Genomic DNA, 22,560 nt, shown 5'->3' on the forward strand with positions numbered 1-22,560 from the left:
AATGCTACATAAAAACACACACTATTACCCCTCATTTGACAAATGCCATCAGTTGGATGAGCTGTCAGCATTCCTGTTGCTATACTCACAAGTTTAAGGAGATTAAGCACTGAAATTTTGTATCTGATGTGTATTCTACTCTGATAAAATTAAAATAACCATCTTACATTTCTGCAATAATCGTTTTCTTCTTTTTTGTTTTACCTTTAGCTACAGCAGAGAAGGATTCAGGTGATTACTATTTGTGTGCATGTCTGCATGTATTAGAGATTGTGCTGTTGTGTCCATTGTTTTGTTACATTTGTTGATTTCAACAATATGAATATATTGACAAGAACATAGATAAACACAATAATTAGTTATGATGTAGTATGGTCCGTTGCATCGAAGTAGCATTGGCATTTATTTCGTTAGTTATTTATTGGTAATATATTTATTTCTTTACTATTTACTGCTTTACTAATAAATACATAGATAGATAGATAGATAGAGCATATTTGTAGTAATTTAGATAATTTCAGTATCCAGTGAATTTTGGATTGTGGTCCAGTTATGTTTTCTCTAATAGAAGGGTAGCTAAATAATGCAGAAATGTTTAGCTTTCAAGTACAAAATCAGATGGTGTGTTTAGAGATAGTTAACTTCATAGTATTCAACAAAAAGAATAGTATATGTTTTTTAACAGAACTAAGGGATTTATTGATGAAGATCTTGACAGATTCTTGACAGAGAGTTCTCTTGACAGAGAACTAATTTGGTGAGGCTGGTTTACATGTCAGTGATGTCTTTGTTTAGTGTTATGTTTGCTTTTCTAGTCACAGCTGAGATTTGGGAGGGTGGTGTTTGCTTGTGTTCCTAATTTCACAAAGCTGTTATGGCACATATTCTTCAGTAGAGCTGCGGCTCATTTGAGTGCTTATATACAAATAATTAACAGAGTGATCACAAAAAGAGCATTGTCGATGTGGTATTTGTGATTGAATTACATTCTACTGTAAATGGGTCTATGCACATACGTGCTTTTAGAGATGCACACACTACTCGGTTGAAGCTTTCTAATGATGTGTCCACACGCAGGCCATAGAAGCCTGGCCTTGGTGCTTCGTGGGGTTCCCACAAATCATACCAGCAGCAGATGTGGGAAGGGGCACTGAGTAGTAATGTTCTTAGAGTGAAATTATCTTTTGTCTTGAAAGAAGGCTGAGGTGAGGGTTTTAAAGGTTTCATGAAAGTAATTCACAATATGTCTTCTTGCCAAAGATGGGGCTGCAATGAAAAAGAAGGTGCACTTCTAAGTTCTCCCTTTTCTATAGGATGAAGAGCTACTTTTTTGTCCATAAACAAGCAGAAATTTATAGCAAATGATAAAAATTATGTGCTTTTTTTTTAACCTAGTTCTCCTCACTGAGGATTCAAAAATGTTGAAGTAAATTCATAGAATCATAGAATCATTAAGGTTGGAAGGGACCTCCAGAGGTCATCTAGTCCAACCCCCCCTGCACACACCCTTCATCCAAAATATGCCTTCTTTCTGGACTTCCTCTCTTTCTCACTGCTATCCATCCGCCTAGATCCAGTTACCTTTCTCATATCAGTATTTTTTAGTTAGACCTCAGGAGTGAAAGCATTATTGTGAAAATGTTTTTTCACTAGCTGATAGACCTATAAGTATGTATAGAAAGTGCCAGTGCTCCTGTACCAGTGCTCTAATGTAAGACAAGATATTTGCATAAAGCAGCGGACTCCCAGTAACACAGGGAAGAACAGACAAGAGCGTCAAGACATAGAATCATAGAATCATAGAATGCTTAGGGTTGGAAGGGACCTCTAGAGATCATCTAGTCCAACCCCCCTGCACACGCAGGGTCACCTAAAGCACGTGGCACAGGACTGCATCCAAGAGGGTTTTGGAGACCTCCAGAGAAGGAAACTCCACAACCTCTCTGGGCAGCCTGTTCCAGTGCTCTGTCACCCTCACTGTTAAGAAATTTTTCCTTAAGTTCCTGTGGAACTTTTGGTGCTTCATTTTCCGGCCATTTCCTCTACTCCTATCAGTGGCCACCACTGAAAAGAGGCCAGCACCATCCTCTGCACTCCCTCCCTTGAGGTACTTATAGACACTGATTAGATCCCCTCTCAGCCTTCTCTTCTCCAGGCTGAACAGGCCCAGCTCCCTCAGCCTCTCCTCATAGGGCAGATGTTCCAGGACTCTGATCATCCTCGTAGCCCTGCGCTGGACTCTCTCCAGCAGCTCCACATCCCTCTTGTACTGTGGAGCCCAGAACTGGACACAATACTCCAGATGTGGCCTCACCAGGGCTGAGTAGAGGGGCAGGATCACCTCCCTCGACCTGCTGGAGACGCTCTTCTTAATGTACCCCAGGATCCCATTGGCCTTCTTGGCCACGAGGGCACACTGCTGCCTCATGGTCAACTTGTCATCCCCCATGACACCCAGGTCTTTCTCTGCAGAGCTGCTCTCCAGAAGGTCAGTCCCCAGCCTGTACTGGTGTCTGGGGTTATTCCTCCCCAGGTGCAGGACCTTACACTTGGCCTTGTTGAATTGCATGAGGTTTTTCACCGCCCAGTTGTCCAGTCTGTCCAGGTCCCTCTGGATGGCAGCGCAGCCCTCTGGGGTATCGGCTACTCCTCCCAGTTTGGTATTATCAGCAAACTTGCTGAGGGAGCACTCTGTGCCTTCATCCAGGTCATTGATTAATAAATTGAACAGGACTGGACCAAGGACTGACTCCTGGGGGACCCCGCTAGCTACAGGCCTCCAACTAGACTCTGCACCGCTGATCACCACTCTCTGGGCCCTGCCATCCAGTCAGTTCCTAATCCATCTCACTGTCCACTCATCTATCCCACACTTCCGGAGCTTGTCCAGGAGGATGTTGTGAGGGACGATGTCAAAAGCCTCGGTGAAGTCAAGATAGATGACATCCACCGCTCTCCCCTTATCTATGCAGCCGGTCATTCCATCATAAAATTCTTTGGTCTTGGCTCTCAAAACTTCAGTGATTTCCACTTTAACACTTTAACTGCCCTGGAAATATGACAGCTCTTTTCAGTATTTTTTGAAAGGATAGAAAACAATCCCATGGTATGGGCATATATGCCACAATGTGTTTAATATTAGTTCACATGGAACAAATATGATTTAACCAGGTAATCTCCTAATGGAGAGGAGAGAGGATTTGTGGCAGGTGACTGAGAGCATTTTGAGGCTACTTAGTGAATGTCTCTGTGAAAGGACCTAATTAAATGCAAAGCCAAGTTTGCCTACCAAGCACTGATATTCTACTTAGTATTTTTATAATTCTGTAGTTATGGAAGAAGATATCTCTATGTTCAAATGCGAAATTTTGAAAAATATTGCAGTTAGAGAAAAGAGAAAACTCAATTTAGAGGTCTTATCCAGTGATCTTTTGTATTCCTAAACTTCAGTCGTACACATTTATGTGATGTGCATCACCTCAAGTACAAATCTTTGTGCCACACACACTTGCTATTCTTATTATTTCTCAAGCTCATTATGTTAGAAACATAGATCATTAAGCACAGATGACATATAATTACAAGTCTAAAAGAAATGTTAGAAAGAAATAAAATATAAGTGTTAGTCATCTTGAATTCCGTTCTTGTGTGCTTTGAAAGAAACTATCTATATTCAAAAGATTTCAGGATAGGAAAGCTGTCCTTTAAGTGACCTGACAATGACAATATTACAGAATCATTGAGAGGAAGGCCTATCACATACACTGAGTCAATGGAAATTCACTGTGCTAGGTGAAGCCAGAGGCTTACAGTTTATATTTATGATTTATTTCCTCAATTAAATCCCTCCTCTGACTAGAAATGTAGCTGGAATTTAATTAAACAACGCAGAAATGTGTATTTATTGAAAATAATAAATATACTATGTTCCAGTTTTTTGTGTCCCATTGATCCCACTTATCTGACACAACTGAGGAAGGAGCTGAAGAGAATCCTAAAAAATATTGATCTTAAGTATCACTCATATTTTTGGCTGGCTAACAGAGCCAAATCCTGCTCCTATTAGAATCACTAGCAAAACTCCTACTGATCTTTTTAGGAACTCAGCAAACAGTAGTCTTAGCCCTAATACTATATATATAGCAATAGACTGGAAAATATTCTTTATAATACTTATTTACCTTTTAACTTGGGCACTAGATACCGCATAGAGAATCTTGAATTGCAGGAGCGTCCTTGTTGGGTAATGCAGAGGTGAACATGCAAAGTCTTTTTGCGGCGAGGATCCTTCCTCAGCTGTGTGGTTGCCAGGTTCCCAGGGCTGTCCCCCAGGTGCTCTCATTTGCACAGCCTCAACTGAACATGACTCGCAGGGCTTTCCCAGAGGACAGCGGGCACTTTCTTAATGGCAGACACCATGGTATAAGCAGCACTTGCATCGACAGGATTTGTTTGCAGGCAGGATGACATTTTATTTAGCACTCCCATATTGTCGTACTATTATAAACATAATTTTTTTTCAGTAAAAATTACATTTGCAATGACAATTATACAAGGTTCAGCATGTCATTCCTTGCAGTATATATCGCAGAAATTTTCATGGAGTAGTTAATCTGTTCAGTCATTATAATTGCCATTATGGGGAGAACAGCAGCAAACCTGCTATTATAATTTTTGAACTACGTCTAAGAACTCTCATATTATGCCCTTGTAGTTTGCAGCAAGGTTTTATAATTTGTCAAGGAGATGATAATGGCATCAATATGTGCAAATCTCCTTTCAAGTAGAAACCATTTTCATTTCAGTGTGCCCTGCCTTTGAGACTTCAGTATCTGAAAGTATTTTTTAGATCATTTTATATATGACATATTCTTCTATCCAACTCTGTTTATAATTTGAGTTATTCTCCCTATAGTTAATACTGAAGATAACTTGTCTGGTAGATGCTGAAGCCAGGGGCAAAGGGTTGTAGCCTCAAAGGCTTGTATAGCTTCTAGTGCTTTGCTTTTGGAAACCCTTATCCTCCCTCAGTTGTTTTCTCCCTATCAGAAAATGACTTTACAAAATTCATATGTTTTTAAATATATTTGTACACTCCATTAACACAAGAGTAATACAAAAGTAATAAAACACCTTATTTATTCCTCCCCAGAAATTAATACTCCTCTCCATGTAACATTATTTAAAATCAGAATGTGTGAGGAGTGATGGACGTTTTGCACTCTGCTAATGCTGCTGCCATTGCCTCCAAGAAGTTCCAGAACCTTATGTGTAAATAAGCACTAGAGCATTACCTTCCTATGGAGTAAAACAGGGACTGGGGTAAGGATTAAAGTGGTAAAAGGCTGTGAATTAAACAGGGTGATATCTGTCATAGCTGTTCATTTCTGAGGCAATAGACAGATTGTGAAGATCTGAATTATTAGGCAATTTATCTTTTAATTGATTATTTTTTAAAGTGTGTTGTAACTGGGTTCTTTCTGCCAAACATATTTAATAGAAAAAATAAAAAAGAGACAATAAATTAAAATCAAAGCAAATGGCTGCTGTGTAGTTTACAGTTGCTTAAAGACAAATCAAAGTTGTCATCCCAATGTTTCTTTCTCTCAGACAGACTGCCAAGTCTGAATAACTGTTAACTCCCTATAATAGAGGGTCAGGAGCAGCTCAGCATTTGCGTTTTTTTAAAAAGACATTGATCATTTATGTACTCATTACTTAGAAGTTTCTAAAGGAAGGGTAGTATGTAAATGCCTTCCCATCTCAGAAGGATCTATCTGACTTAGAAAGAAGAACACTACAAACATTATTGAAATTGAGAAGGTAAGTGGAGAGAGTCATTGTACCTGGAGAGGACTTGATTAAAGCTCTCCATGCGTGTTCATTTCACCGAACAAACAAAAATGAATGAGCACAGCTACATAAAATCCTGGTGGTCTCTGTTTGTTGTGCAAATAGATGGAAATAGGAGAATACAAGCAAATGTCCATGCACTCAGTTTTGGAGCAGAGGTCTGGAAAAGAACCCATGGTTGCTAGGTCCATTTTCCAGCTTTTGCAAGTATTTCACCCTGATACTTTAACTTACCCACTGCCCCCTGAACACCTGGTCTAAGTCATCCTATGTTACTTCCACTGTAATTCCCTTTTTCTGTCCACCCTCCACTTCACCGAAGTAAAGGTTGGTTCAAGTCCTGCTTGCTTTATAGGTTACAAGTCAGGTAAGTTAGTAAGTTTCTAAGGAAATACCTTACTAAAAAGCCCCCTGGGCTGTTGCCACCAGTGTTTTCGAATCTTTCTCTTTCCTGTTCATTTTATGACGTCAATTAATTGTTTCTTCAAAATCTGTGTTAAAATTTATGATTGACAATTTTTCCCTTGCTTTTCCCTCCTCTTTGCCTGTAGACAAAATTTACTCGTCTCGTCATATAGTAAATTCCTAAAATTTAGATTTCTATAATTATTAGATTTATTAAAAATATTTCCTATCTGCGTTTTCAACTGCTGGTTTCCCAATATTCTAGGATATCAATTATTCAGTTTCCTTCATTCATGGAGCTCCTTAGTTTGCTATGTTTGTTGCATCACAGGAAAAAATGCTGCAAACTTTCCCCTTTTGAAGAGAAATTAGAAGTAGCAGAAGGGAAGCAAATACAGAATAACATGTGTGTTGTTCAAACCAGTGTACATAGAATCATAAATTAGGTTCCATTGATCATTAATTTAAAATTGAGGTTTTTGAATTTTGTCTTCTGCTTTTACCTTTCTGTGGTTCAAAACTTCTTCCAACTTCAAAAGATCCAATAAATTCCTTCTTTGAAAAATAGTTTTTCTGATCATTCCATGAAGTTAAATCCATTGAATACTATTAAAGAAAAAAAAAACTACATTGCAGTGTGAGTCACATTATACAAATGATAGATTATAAGAAGATGTGAACTCTTAAATTTCCACAAATCCCATAATCTCTGTTTACATGGGAATAATGGTAATTAACTTTTTAAAAACATTTTTTCCCCCAAGAATTGAAAATCCTATTTAATTTTAAAAGGTAATTATGAGAAGCCTGGTTTCAACTTCACAAGGCCAAATATCATTATTCCTATAAGGCTAAACTCTTTTTTTTTCAATCAGGAAAAAAAAAAAAAAAACAGCATGCCCTCTCAGATGTCTATTCCTTACTTTTTCATTGCAGAATTAATTCTGTGAGAATTTAAAAGTAAATCCACCACAGTCAAATCTAAATTCTATGTGAGTAGATTATCCCTGTTGTGGATTAACTCTGGAGAGTCAGCTCAGGTCTAGTAATATATATTAGCTCTAGTTTTTGACATTTGTACTGCTTTTGATATAAGTTTGGAAGCTGGGCTACTTTTTTTGCATGTCACAGTATCTGAGTTGTTAGGCTCTACCTGACCAAAGCTATAATAATGCATTTCTCTTATTAAATTATATCATAGTCTGTTTTACTGCAAGGGTTCCTGAGCCATCCACACTGTGTGAATGCGAGTCTACTGCCAGGCTCCAATTCAGAGAGAACCAGTTAGATGCCTTGGCAAGAAACCCAGTATAGAATAAAGGATGGTTCAGTCAGGCTCCACAGGCCATAGCTGGGCTTGGAAAGAGCTATGGACGATTTATGGCTCTCTGCACAGTATCCGAGCAGGCAAAAGTTCCATCAGAAGCTCAGAAGGTTGCTCAGGCCATGTCCTGCTGGGTGGTCAGTGAATCTTAGGAGGAGTTCGGAGCAGGCAGTCATCACTTTACCTGCCTTCATGGGCGTCTAGTCCTGTCTGGTCCTTCCCTTTGGACTTGGAGATACTAGAGGTCCACTGGGGCTGAAAATTTAGTCTCTCTCTCAGGTTCCCTGGCCACGGACAGAGGAGCCATGGAAAGGAGGATCCATTCTCAAATTTTACATGTCTGCCTGATGTTTTCCCAGTGTCACTGTCATTGGCCTGTGAGAGGTTGTTTTGCATGGTGAAGATCTGGCTCTGATGAGTCTTTTAAGTGTAGATGTACTTGTTTGAAAGAGAGGAGGAAGAGTGAAATACACGTCAGGGAAAACCAGTAAGGAATATTTGCTGTGCAACAGTGAAAAGCTTCTAGCAGGCCAATGACAGGCCACCTTCCTGCCTCACACTATTCACACATGTGCAGTGGGTTCCTGTTACTGACCATTGGGTGAAGAATACAACCACCAGAGTGCCTTCTCCGTGTCCCTGTTTCGGCATGTAACTCATCCTTGATCTGTATCAAAGTGGTGCTGCATATCCTGGTAAGACATAATTCCTCAGTCACTCACTCCCTTCCCCACCCTCAGAAGCTCAGCTGTCAGGACTGAATATGTGCCATGAATATGTGCTTGAAGGCCAAGCAGGAACACTTGGAAATACAAAACAAATTGTACTAGAGCCTAATTAAGAATATGATATAATACTGAATAACAGTGCTTTAAAAAACAATAGCACTTGCAACATCATGAAAATAGGCTTGAAAATAATTAAGAATGGGTTAATTGAGAAACCTCAGAAAGCAGACATCAAACAATAATTGCCATTAAATCAACAGATTTCTAGGAGAGATTTTCAGGAAGTTGTATTAGACCCAGTGCTATTTCACATTTCTGTCATCATTTGGGAGTACATACAAAATCTCTTCTTAAAGATGCCAGGTAATGCAAAGATTTTTGGAAAAAAAAATGATAGCAAAGCAGTTGGAGTGATCTGGTTTGCTTGGCAACTTCAGCTCTTTCAAGTTTGATATGTTTTTAATATAACAAACGCAAGGTTGCACACTGCCCTAAAAAGGGAGGCAGGACACATGTACATAATATCACATTTTACCTGGAAGACATTCATCTTGAAACCAAATTAGGGTAAAAGCAGAGCAGCAGATCATCAACGTCTCACAGTATTGGCCTGTGAACGTTGCAGGGCATTGTGAGTAGAGAGGATGGTGAAAGCATCCTGGCATAGGTAAGTACTTGAGTGTTAGATCGTAATGTAGATGGTGTTTTTAAGATCTGTTTGAACATGGATAGATTTTTGAGCTCTGTGTGTGTATATATATGGCTGGAGAAAGCAGGTGACTGGAAAAAGCAGACAGTTGAAAACTTCAGTCAGTTCTGTAAAGGTGACTGAGAAGTGACTTATTTCAGAGTGCAGAATATCTTTCCAGAGGAAATAAACAGATAATGAAGCATTCTTCCTTTGGGAAAGAAAGGCATACTAAGACCAAAGTGCTAGAAGCTAAGGCCAAGCAAATGTAATTAGAAACTAAACACATATGTGTGATATGCATAACAGTGAGGATACTTACGTGTTGGTGACAGGGGTGAGGTGGACAAAGTGAATTTTTATTTATCTTGAAAGAAAAGCTCTGCAAAATAGTCTGGTGCAGCTGATCTTGATGAAGGGGGAGCAGGAAGAAATACTGTGACCCGGACTAGATGATCTAACTGTGCCTTCTGGTCTTAAACTGCATTGGTCCATGAAGCAGTCACCTTTTCATTTCAATGGCTTTTTCAGTCGGTTAACTTAGCTCAGTTAACAATGTTTTCTTGGTACCTGTGTGACTCATGGATAATGCATACTTGAGAAAGCATCCACTATCTGCAAAGCCTGTCTTGCCTTTTTTTTTTTTTTTAATTTGGGCAGAATGGGAAGCTGAGAACAGGTGACCGGTAGCTTTTTCTGTTTATTTGCTAAAAGATGTCAAGCAGTTTATTTACCGACTCAACTCCTGCAGCAACTTGTTAGTTTGAGCAATGTAAACGCATCGTAACAACCTTTAGTAATTGTGAGCAGAAAGACATCAGGAACATAATGAAAAATGGCAGCACTTATTTCCATTCCTGTAATTTTTTTAACAGTACTTATAAAGACAAGCACATTATTTCCTTCAGATGAAAAAAAAAAAAAAAAAAAGCTCCTTTTCTCTTGAATAACTTGGTGGGCCCTGTTTATGCACCCATGTAAATGATGATGACACCATCAATAAACACATACTTGGTAGATTTTGAAGCCACACTGGTGTACTAATTAACAAATGCAAAATGAAGCCTAAGCTTCAGAGAAACATAAAACATCCAAATGAAAATGCATATATTTATGTATTCTTCACATAAGGGAATGGCAACAAAATAGTGAGACTTGCTCAAGGAGGTAAAGGAAATCCAATTATCTGCTGCCTTTTCTAATCAGTAATCTGGTAGAAAAACAATGTTTTTTTTAAGGTAGTATTGAAAACTATTTGAATAAATTACATGTTTTCAGTAGCATGGGGAATTTCATAGAGATGTGAGACTGGAAATCACTAATCCCCATCTCTCCAGCATTTTAATCATTTTAAGTCATTCAGAAACTTGCCACACTCATCTTTACAGGAAACTTAGGTGTCTTGCCCTTTTACTCCTCCGCGTACTAATCTTTTCAAAAAACTATTTCCAAACCTGAGTCCTGTAATATAAGGAGTCCTTGCAATTTATTGTCTAAGTAACTTACTCCTGACTGATTTATTTTTGCACTAGCATTGACCTGACCATAAAAATTCTCCATTCCTGCTCATTCTTTCAAGGCCATTTCTGTTTTAAATCTGTCACTTCAACAGAAGACCAGAACTCTATGAGGTTTCCCCAGTGCCTTGTTCGATGGAATTAATACCTTCCTGAGACCGCATTTCTCTTCATCATGATCTCATTGCAGTGGTGATTCAGGATAATCTTAACAGTCAACAAGTAAATCTGTGGCCTTTTTCCTGCTCTTGAAGTCTTCTTGACTTCTTAGAAAAGAACTCTGATAGTTTCTTGAATGTATTCTGTGTGCAGAATAAATGATTTATTTTCAAGTCTCACTGCTACAAAATGGGAACTAGAAGTCAGTATAATTTCCACTAATATTGGTTAGTTTCCACTAATTTAGAAGAGCCAGTTTTGAAAAGTTTATGGCGTAGTTAAAGTTCATTAGGAATAAATAAAATTATGAATGCAGTTATTTTGTTTACCTTGTTAGTGCCAAGGTATATAAAAACAGGCTGAATTTGTAATAAAATATATTGTTCCGAAATCAGATGTATCAGTCATATTAATATCACTGGTTTCTTCCTAAGACTCATTAATGTAAGTGGACCCCTCCTAGCACTGTGGATAGTATTTGCTGCATGTTCAGGGAGGAGAAGACAGTGACCACCAAAGGAAATACCAGTTTCAATAAGGCATAAGCATAAAAAGTCTGAATTCAAAAGTAGTCATTATACTACAACGTAAACAGGAGGAGTGAGACAAGTCCTTTTTATCCTCTGTCAACCTCATGCGTCAATATAATAGTACTTATATTCGTATAAAATATCAAATTTACAAATTCAATACAATATTGCGAATGTCATTTTGTGTTCTGTGTGTTTTGTATGTAGTCCATGTTCATATGGTAGCTCTTTCTTTGGTTAAATTATGTTATCAAAAATCATATTACTTGAATATGTCTGGTTATGTGGTGTTTAATGAACTTTGATTATTTTTTGCTTTAAAATCAGTTGTTTCAGGAACTAATTTGCCTGCTTTGTCTTTTTTCATAATAATGCATTTTCATAGTCACCTCTTAGTCATAGTCATTTAGAATTCTAATCCAATCTTCCTTCAAAAACTGCATTAAAGCTATATTTCTTCAAGCTACTGTGCATCAGTGTGTTAGTCTTGAAGAGCTGGACAAGTTCACCTTTGTATTGTTTGAAAAGTTTTTTTGACCCGTCAAAAATGTTAAGTTTTTAAAAATATTTAGTGATTACAGTTTGATATTATTACTAACACCAAGAAGATTATGTAAGTTTTTAAATAATCTTTCAATGTTTTATGTCATGATGGCTACATCAAGTGTGAAAGACATATCAGCAGAATTTTCTGCATGTGATGCGTATTCATGTGATTCACTAGGCACGTGATCTACGAATATGCACAGAATATGAGGAGACAACCCTTCTGAGGTCCCCGCTCACTTTGTATTATCAGCTTTAGAAGTCATCTGCAAACTATTTAATCTGTGACTCAAACTTAGAATAAAAATATTTTTATATGATTATATTGAACCATATATGCTTATGATTGCCACCCCATTGTTTAGGCTCTGCGACAAGCAGCTTGTTAAATGGACAAGCTCATATAGCTATATTGATGTTATTCTAAGAGATACTAATGTAGTAGTTAGACAAATATCCTTAATTAACTAATTAAAAATTGTTTGCAAAAAGAATCAGTTATTCTTTGCTATCTGCCATGACTACTCCTGGGATATAGTCTTATGGGTTATTTTCTTAGTTTCAACTTCATTTAATTGCCCTGTAACAGTTTTAGTTACATGAATTTTACCTTTGTTCTTTGCTCACTTTTGAGGTCCATTCTGTAGAATCACTGAACCTCATTTCATTTGTGCCTGCTTTCTTTTATGTGGAGTTTTTAGTAGGTTTCTGTCAATTTTATTATAACGTATTTATTCATAGTGTTACTTTTCACTATATATCGAAAAGAACCATTAGATTAGACCTATTATTGCAAGCAGGGAGAATCATAGAGAAATCAGTTATTTGAACAATTGTTGTGTCTCTTCTTATTTTTAAATCCACCTAAAATTTAGATACTTGGATAAAACATGTTTGGAATTTTGACTGCTGCAAAATTCATGACTCTTGCTGATGCAGTGACAGTAATGACTCGTCTAGTGAGAATGGCATTGTATTGAATGTACAGTAACAGAAAAGGTCTCTAGTGTCTGCTGTCTTTGTATATCTGACCTTGAGGAGAATTAGAAGTTGCTTGTTGCAGAAGTTGAGCATCTAATACATTGATGCACCTGTTAGTTCTCACATATTAAATTGGAAAATGCTTATAGTGATCAATGATTCTTTTGTGAATTATTATTTTTTTGTTTCTAGTGATCTGAGCATTCAGATTCATGCTGCATTTGCATGTATTATTTGATTGTTCTTACCACGTGGAATTGTTTATACAGAAAATTACAACTTTGTACTGTTTTCTCATTTTCTCTTACTTTTGAATGTATGTGAATATTTGAATGTATTTATTGTGTTTTGTTTCTCATTGACACAATTTTGATTTGTATGCTATATCATATAGAGGCTATGAACCAAGCAACACCTGCAAAGAAACTGGAAGAGGTTCTTCACCTGGCAGAACTCTGTATCGAAGTATTGCAGCAAAATGAAGAACATCATTCAGAGGTGAGGCTCTGACTGCATTTGCCGTAGAGGATAGTTTGTTCCTACATTTTTTCTCCCTGATGTGAAGTAATTCTGTCAAGAAACATTTTAACTTTACTTTCTGACATATGTTTAAGGCAGTTCACATTTACAGAGGAATAAGAAATTTGAAGCTTATGAAAAGTGAAGTGAAATAAAACTCTACTTGAATTCGCTTGAATGAACTGTAGGTTTAGAAATGAAAATTGAATAGCATAAAATAGAGAAAGGATCTCTGTGCTGGAGGTGGTGAAATGGTATGGAAAGCATTCGTAGCCTTACACAGTTGTTCCTTCCAGTTTTTCACCTCTCAATTCAAAGTAGGAAAAAAAGTTAACTGAATATTAGTTTCTGATATGCTGTATGGACCTTGATTTTAACATAAAAATAATGATGGATAAAATAATCACATTCACATTGCTCTCCTTTTGATTGGAAAAGTACCGCTTTTAAACTGGCAGATTTTAGAATGTCATGATAAGGTAGAAGAGATAAAACGGAGCAATTTCATGTTTCCTACTTTCAAGTCTTTTGCTTTGTGATACAAAAACCATAATATTTAGAATATTTAGAATTATAGCACCTTTTATAGCAAGGTATTAGAAAAATAAACTTGACCAGGTACATGTAATCATATGTATTATTAACATTTACTTAATAAATCTAGTTTTCTAAGGTTCAGGAAATTGTTTTTTAAAAAAGTTCACAAAAAAATCAATATTTTTGAGGAAAATATGCAAAGCGATAAACATGATCTGCTATATGTAATTATAAATATGATCATCCAAAACATCTGGTTTTATATCACACTGTAGAATCTAGTTTTTAGCTTACATCTGCCATGTGTGAACTTGTTATAGATATTTTATCTTATACTGAAGAAACAGCTGTGTCCACGATTTGAAATGAATTCCCTTGAGGTCCCATTCTACACTGCTGTTGCCACTGTGTTGCTCTGTAATGATTACTAAATAAAATGTATATATTGTTTTTCTTTGTCTTTTGAAAAATTGCATTAATGTAAGAATATTTGGCTTCTGTGGTAAACACACACAGAAAAAAAAACTATCAAATGATACCATGTATGGCTAAACATCATGTTCATAGATTGCCTTCTCTACTACTTATTTGCAGTCAAAGATGTGATATATTTCAGAAGGGTAAATGTATTCCATTTGTCTCTAGCAAAACCAATTCAGTGTTTCTATTCTAAGATAGCCTGAAAAGACTAACTATAATGTTAAAATTATTTTCCTCGCCTTTGAATCGTGCACTAAATGCTCAATTTTAATGAAATTTATAAAACATAGCAACTTTTGATATTGAAGTATATGTGAGAAAAAAATATGCATTCTCCTAATCAAAACTAAAGATTAAGTATGGTGACTTTACATCATAATTTTAAGTAAATGTTCAGTGTTTGATGCAAGAAAAGTATCAGTAGTCTCCAAAATAGTAACATCACATTTTTAATACTAGTTTTTTTTTTTTTAATTTGTAACATTTCCAAATTTCTGGGATTTCCACAGGGAAGAGAGGTACGTGATTCGTGAACAACTAAAGATTATTTTTCACCCTTTTTAGCATTAATCTGTAATTGAATGTGCAGCATAAATTGTTCTGATCACTTCTAGTTTTGCATTGCCACATTTGTGTGTCTTTCTATAATCTAAGAATGTTAGTCTTTAATCAGGTCAATGTTTTTGTTCTCTTTAAATGTATGTCACCAGCTGCTAATTGCCTGAGCCTGTTTTCATATTCTCCATAATGACTGAACAACAACCTTTGCTGTTGTATTTGTTTTTCCATTCTTCTTACTTGCTGCCCCCAGCAGTGGTGGGTAATTCTTGAGAGGGTCAGAAGAATTTTTGTCTTAATTCAAAATGTCATTTGCAAAGAGGAAGAAGATGGAAAGAGAATGTGCTCTTTTTCTCATTTCTTTTACTTTCGCTTTGTTTGTTTTGGGTATGTGGTAATATGTTCTGAAGAGAGTTTTGTTTGCCTGGAAGGGACACCTGCCATTGCCTGTATACAGTTATCTTCTTTTTTCTCTATTTCTTTGCAGTTAGTTATTTTCTAGGGTAAGAAGGTTGTTCTTTTAATGAGCTCCCATTTAAATGGGTTTCGCTAATGAGAAACTTCTTCCAGATTGAGGGAAAAGACTCCATTTCAAACTCTTGCCAAAATTTTTGAAGCCTCATCTGTCCTTTTCACTGTGATGCCAATCAGCATCCTTCAGTCTTGACATTGTAATGCATGAAGAGCCTTTCAGTAATAGCAGAGAATGCTCAAAATTTCTTTGAAAATTCTCTCTGATTCCTCTTTTCTCCTGCTGCAAGGAGCTTGTGGCAATGGTCAAGCAGAAGAAGGTAGTATACAGAATGTGGAAAAAAGGACAGGTCCCCTGGGAGAAATACAGGAACGTAGTCAGGGAATGCAGAGATGCAACAAGGAAAGCTAAGGTGCGTCTGGAACTCAGTCTGCCAAGGGATGTTAAAAATAACAAGAAAAACTTCTTCAAATATAATAACAACAAAAGGAAGATCAGGGAAAACTTGGTTCTGCTGGAGAATGGGATGGGCAGCCTGGTTATGAATAACACAGAAAAAGCAGAGTTGCTGAATGCCTTCTTTGCTTCGGTGTTTACCAAGGGCAGCCCTTTAGAGCCCCAGGCCCTAGGGACAAGAGAAGAAGCCGGGGGAGAGGAAGACTTGCCCTGGGTATAGGAAGATTGGATCAGAGAGCACCTAAGGAACCTCGATAACGCAAATCCATGGGCCCTGATGGGATGCACCCCAGAGTGCTGCATGAGCTGGCAGAGGTCATAGCTAAGCTGCTCTCCATCATCTTTAAAAGATCCTGGAGAATGGGGGAGGTGCTGGAGGACTGGAAGAAAGCCAATGTCACACCAGTCTTCAAAAAAGGCAAAAAGGAGGACCCAGGCAACTACAGGCCAGTGAGCCTCACCTCCACCCCAGAAAAGTGATGGAACGGCTCATACTGACCATTTTCTCCAGACATGTGGAGGACAAGAAGGTGCTCAAGAGTAGTCAGCATGGATTCACCAAGGGGAAATCTTGCTTGGTTAATCTGATAGCCTTCTATGATGAAATGACCGGCTGGATAGATGAGGGGAGAGTGGTGGATGTCGTCTATCTCGACTTCACCAAGGCTTTTGACACCGTCCCTCACAACATCCTCCTGGGCAAGCTCTGGAAATGTGGGATAGATGAGTGGACAGTGAGATGGATTAGGAACAGGCTGGATGACAGATCTCAGAGGTTGGTGATCAGCGGTGCAGAGTCTAGTTGGAGGCCTGTAGCTAGCGGGGTCCCCCAGGAGTCAGTCCTTGGTCCAGTCCTGTTCAATTTATTCATCAATGACCTGGATGAAGGCACAGAGTGCTCCCTCAGCAAGTTTGCTGATGATACCAAACTGGGAGGAGTAGCTGATACCCCAGAGGGCTGTGCTGCCATCCAAAGGGACCTGGACAGACTGGACAACTGGGCGGTGAAAAACCTCATGAAATTCTACAAGGCCAAGTGCAAGGTTCTGCACCTGGGGAGGAATAACCCCAGACACCAGGACAGGCTGGGGACCGACCTTCTGGAGAGTAGCTGTGCAGAGAAGGACCTGGGTGTCATGGGGCATGACAAGTTGACCATGAGGCAGCAGTGTGCCCTCATGGCCAAGAAGGCCAATGGGATCCTGGGGTGCGTTAAGAAGAGCATCTCCAGCAGGTTGAGGGAGGTGATCCTGCCCCTCTACTCAGCCCTGGTGAGGCCACATCTGGAGTATTGTGTCCAGTTCTGGGCTCCACAGTACAAGAGGGATGTGGAGCTGCTGGAGAGAGTCCAGCGCAGGGCTACAAGGATGATCAGGGGCCTGGAACATCTGCCCTATGAGGAGAGGCTGAGGGAGCTGGGCCTGTTCAGCCTGGAGAAGAGAAGGCTGAGAGGGGACCTGATCAGTGTCTATAAGTACCTCAAGGCGGGGAGTGAGGAGGATGGTGCTGGCCTCTTTTCTAGTGGTGGCCACTGACAGAACTAGAGGTAATAGCCACAAACTGAAACACCAAAAGTTCCACAGGAATTTAGGGAATATTTTTTTTAATAGTGAGGGTGACAGAGCACTGGAAGAGGTTACCCAGACACATTGTGGAGTCTCCTTCTCTGGAGATCTTCAAAACCCGCTTGGACGCAGTCCCGTGCCACGTGTTCTAGGTGACCCTGCGTATGCAGGGGGGTTGGACTAGATGACCTCTAGAGGTCCCTTCCAACCTTAAGGTTGGAACCATTCTGTGATTCTGTGATTCTGTGCAGTCAGGAGAAAACTGCAGTCATTCGTCTAATATCAGAAAGCATTATAGGGAGCCATCAGAAAGTCCAGGATGCAAGAACACATTTGTGGTCCTGTTTTTGAAAGCGTTCCCTTATTTGATACCTTTCAGCTCTGGATGCATAATTCTACTTTGCTAGGACTTGCTTTTCTGAAATGCAAGTGAAGATCTGAGTGACTTTAGTTGAAATCATGGGAACTCAGCACTTGTATAGATAAAGCCATATGTATCCTCTGTTGGTAATTGAAAAATGGAGATATTTGGAAGTAGGGAGCTACTTTTGAAAGCAAAGGCATTTTCCTGCCTCGTATATGTGACAAAAGATAGAAGTGAAACAGCCTTTAATGCAGAATTATCTTTAATTGCTGACACGCTGGTTTCACACAAACCTCTCATTTTGAGCTATGATTATCTAAGAAACTACATTTTAACTGAAGAAAGCTGTATATTCTAAAATAGTTAAGTTACTAGAAATCATTATAGACATCAGTGAACTTCTAGCGATGTATTTATAGCATTAGCTGAAGGAAAACTGGATAACTTCATCATGAGAAGTCTACAATTTTAAGGCAAAATGAGGAATTAAAACAATCTGTATCCATAAAAATAAAACCTTAGAACTCATAAAGAAGCATAGTGTTATTTTTCAAGAAGTCTTTTTCTTTGCTGTCGAAAATAGTCACTAGGCTGTATGCTCTTTTTAAAAAGGAGTTCTGAACAAGTCTTTTGGTGAGAGCAGTTGTTTTTCTTTTTAGTTTTATATTTTTATCCTATTTGTATCATCTTTCCCAACACAATTTTCATGTGATTTCTTACATTCTCAATGCAAGGTTTTATAAAATGTTTTCACATTTTTCCCTTGGCCTATTCATTCCTCTGAAAGAGAAAAAGATGATGTGGCGTATCCAAATGTGTTTTGTTATAGATACAATGCATTTCTTTGCTTTGTGACTTGTGCTTAATAATTCTGTTTTGACGTGTTTGTAGGCATTTGCTTGGTGGCCAGAATTATTGGCTGAGCATGCAGAGAAGTTTTTGTCTCTTTATTCTGTTGATATGGATTCAGCACTTGAGGTACAGCCACAGGACTCCTGGGACAGCTTCCCACTTTTCCAACTGTTGAATAACTCACTGAAAAATGACAGTAAGATCTTAAGATTTTTGTTTATTGTGTGTACAGGATTTTTCACTCTCCCCACACCTTAGAAATATGTTTTTAATGAATATAACCACCTAAATAAAAGTGGCACTGCCCCAGTTTGTTTTATGTATATATGAATATAGTGGGTGCTTCACTTCTTGGAAATTAAGGAGTTCTCTCTCTATGCTTGCAACATCTAATTCCTTATTTTGGCATATTTCTCATATTTCTTACCTATTCTCAGATTGCTTACTTTTAAGGAAATGCATACAAGAAGCATCAAATGATTTAACATTTCATATTTAATCTATAGTGCCAAAAATAAAATTGTGGTTAAAATTCTTTTATAAGCTTTCGTTTAAGTTGCTTTCAGACCAGTAATTATGTTCATAAAGATACTACAGGCTTAATGTTATTGGGGTAAGAGTTGTACAAGAAATCAGAGTGTTATTTCCACTTGGTGTGCTCTTATTGTTTCTATAGCGATCAGAATTCAAGATGTCTGTGTTATCTTGCTTATATTTTGTGTGAAAGGAATTTTAATTATGGAATTAAGGAAACTCAGTAAAACCCAACAAAATAGAATAGGTAATATTTAAAGAAAAAAATGGCACTTTAAAGGCAGATGCTTTTTTCTAATACTTTAAGACATCATAAAGATAAAAGTATATTCGTGTTATATTTTAATTCCTTATTCACATTCTATAAGTAAAAGAATTAAGAAAATGAGTTACTGATTTTTTTTATTTGGAAAAACAAATGCTTTTTTATTCCATGGTTCAGGTTATTCCAAGCTTTGGTTTTTTTTTTTTTTTTTGTTATAAAATTTCCTATGAACAACGGATCATTTTTAACTATCTCTGTGGAAACCCATTTCATTTCTGTGGAAATTCAATAGCTGTTAAGAATTTTACCACCGTGTATGGAAACTGCGTGACTGAGAGAATGGAAATAGTATTCAAGAGCTTTTCTCCAAGGTTACACGTATTGCAACTTATATTATTTATCATTGTATTATTGTTGCCTTCATCTACCAAGTGTTTATCGAAATGTATAGGTCACCTCAGTATAGCACCATATCAGGAAAAGGAGCGACTAGCAAATGTACAATTCACAGTAACACCATAGGTGACTAACTTGGTGGTTAGAGAAAAGGGCAAGTGGACAGGGCCACTAATTAAAGCTTAATCTCGAGCATGACTGAGACAGGAGAGTCATTGTTTCTACACCTCACTGTCTTGGGCAAAAGAAGAGTAGCATCCAGTGTTAGGGGGTTTCGTGAATGTTTAATCGTGTTTCCATACCCTGAGATTTAGCAGCTCAGGAAATTCCATATTCCTGCTCATTTCTATTCTCACATGAATCTTTAGTGACAGAAAATGTATTTATTAGTGTTTGCCATAGTTAAAGACATTAGAGATTGCTCACTGTGTAAACCTTGTTGAACAAGCAGCGGCTCCACAAACATTAAAATTGCCATGCCATGTAATTGGAGCCTGATTATTCCATCCGGAGGACAGAATCCCCAGGTCTTTTTAATAAGTTAGGTTCTTTCACGCTAGGTTCTGCATTACCTTAAATAGTTGTCTAATCCAGATTGAAAAACCTGGAGCCTTTATTCAGGTCATGGTGAGAATTAGACAAGGGTTTCCAAAAAAAAAAAAAAAATCCTATCTCCTAAGCAGGGGAGAGGCAAAAGTTAGCAATTAGGAAATGATAACCACAGGCAACTGTGTCTGGACTGTGGCCCTGTTATTGTAAGGAGAGGAATCAATTTCAGAATGAGTCTGTATCTGCTCCTCAGAACTTCCCTGCTCCCGAGGTCTCAGCTGTGTCTTCGTTACCAAGGGGCAATTCCAGAAATCCATGTCTCCTCTGCTGGCATTGTGACTCTTAACAATGTTTGCAACGCCTTCATTCAATGGCACTGTTCAGTTTAGGACGCCATAGGATTGAGTCTGGAATGCCATTGTCTCCATAAGCTGTACTGCTTAAATAAAATGTAGATCCAAAATGTGGATTTAAATCCATCTAGGGTGAGGAGTTAGTTAAAACCAGCTCTTCTGTTCCTTGAAAATTTCTGTAACCATTACTTTGCTGCAAGTCCTTGCTACCATTTCTTTTGCTTTCAGCTGCATTTTGAAATGAAAGGAGTGATTGCACTTTCTACATGGCTAATCCCAACAGTGTACTGAGCCCTTCGATCCTACCTAGTTTCTAGATAATGAGTGTGGTTCCAGCTGAAATTATATACCTAGTGGAATATAATTACTAGATGCTCATGGATTGCAAAAGTCAAAGAGGGAGATACCTGCAGAAAATGAATGTTTCTATGGTTAATTGCCTGGGCCACCGACTCCATGGGTTGTAAACTATAGTTCTGGATTTGAACGACTAGGATCTGCTTGCTCACTGTGGGAAGCTGCTGCAACTTCTGGGTCTGGCCTATTGTCCCCAGTTATCATTGGTGAGTGCTGAAGCCAGCAATGGGAATTGTATAGCAGTGTCTGCTGCATGATAAGGAAACATCTCAGTGCGTCTAGTGGCTGTCACCATCTTACATTTTCTGTTTAGTAGACACATCTCTATATCTGATATTATGTGCAGTTAGAAAAATAGTTTATGAAAGCTATGGAGAATTTTGCAATAGTTTTCAAGAAGAAATGACGACACAAGTTTTAATGACTTTATTATGTCATTTGTGTTCTATTCTCCATTGATTTCAAAACAATGCAGTTAATAGAAAGAAACAAGGGCTGTCCTTAAATGCAAAGGGTTTACTGATAGGCTGCAGATTAACTTTTCTGTCTTTGAAAGATTAAGCGGATAATAATGCTAGATGATTAAATGATTTTTATGAAAGACATTTTACAAAAACTTGGGGACATGTTTTTTTCATGTCAAAGCAATTATTAGCAAGACCGTAAAATGTTAAATGAAGGAAGAAAAACGACTGCTGTATGAAATGTCACACCTGTATACCAATTTCAGTAATTCCCCAATGGTAATAGATATGGTAAATGACAGTTTCTGGGGAGTGAAAGCCATCTGGAAAACTATAGAGATTTCCCACCCCCCTTTCAGAACTATTGGAAAGCAACCCTGGAAATTAGTCACCTTTTAATCGGTGGATATGTCAGCAAGTGGCAAGTGACCATTCTACCAGTTGATTCCCTAGTGAAGCATACCACAGTGCTTATTCTTTAATTAACAGCCTTTTCACATGGCAAGTACATTAAAGCCATTAGAAAGAGCTCCCCATGCTTAGGTAATCAATTTTACAGTCTTCCTAAGTGAAATAAATAATTCTGGCGTTATTCTAAGTGAAAACCTTTCCCTGAAAACTATCACCTTCATAAAAATAGATTTAGTAAAAAAATAAAAAGGAAAAACTGGAATGTGGTCTCATGAGGATAAAAAGGCTAGTGTTAATAATTAACAAGGAGAGTGAAGTGGAGTAAATTAGCCATAATAGAGCCCACAGTGACTGGCAAAGTCACCTCTCATTATCAAAAAACTCATTAGGAAATGAAGAGGTGGAAATCCCACTGGGTTATTCTCACTCTCCAGCTATATCAGAGATTACTTTTCAGATTTCTTTCAAATGAAGAACTGTTAGGTCACCATATTGCATATTAGGTTAATCTTCAGTGAAATTTGGAGGAGTGACACCTGCATGTTATTCTATCTCAAGAGCTTTAAATGAGCTCAAAATCTTAGATGAAGGAGTCGGATTTCATGTAAACCTGACAGGAATGAACTCCTAACAATAAAGAAACAATCTATCATTTAGAGCATTAAAGAAAACTTTCATGTAAGATTATCTTTGTAAA

The 22,560-nt window shown here is 37.8% G+C and overlaps 1 protein-coding gene across 3 annotated transcripts in view; it reads left to right on the forward strand.

Annotated features, from left to right (window-relative positions):
* CADPS2 (calcium dependent secretion activator 2) overlaps nt 1-22,560 on the forward strand; it is a 284,907-nt gene that overhangs the window by 208,710 nt on the left and 53,637 nt on the right. For all 3 annotated transcript variants that reach the window (XM_088521873.1, XM_088521874.1, XM_088521875.1), the window contains 3 exons: nt 211-231; nt 13,126-13,229; nt 18,574-18,730. In XM_088521873.1, the coding sequence (XP_088377999.1) occupies nt 211-231; nt 13,126-13,229; nt 18,574-18,730 (282 nt within the window). The remainder of the gene's footprint in view (nt 1-210; nt 232-13,125; nt 13,230-18,573; nt 18,731-22,560) is intronic.

Source organism: Tinamus guttatus, unplaced genomic scaffold (genome assembly GCF_059628265.1).
Source record: "Tinamus guttatus ecotype Peru unplaced genomic scaffold, ASM5962826v1 Tinamus_guttatus_pri_ptg000138l, whole genome shotgun sequence".
NCBI lineage: Eukaryota > Metazoa > Chordata > Aves > Tinamiformes > Tinamidae > Tinamus > Tinamus guttatus.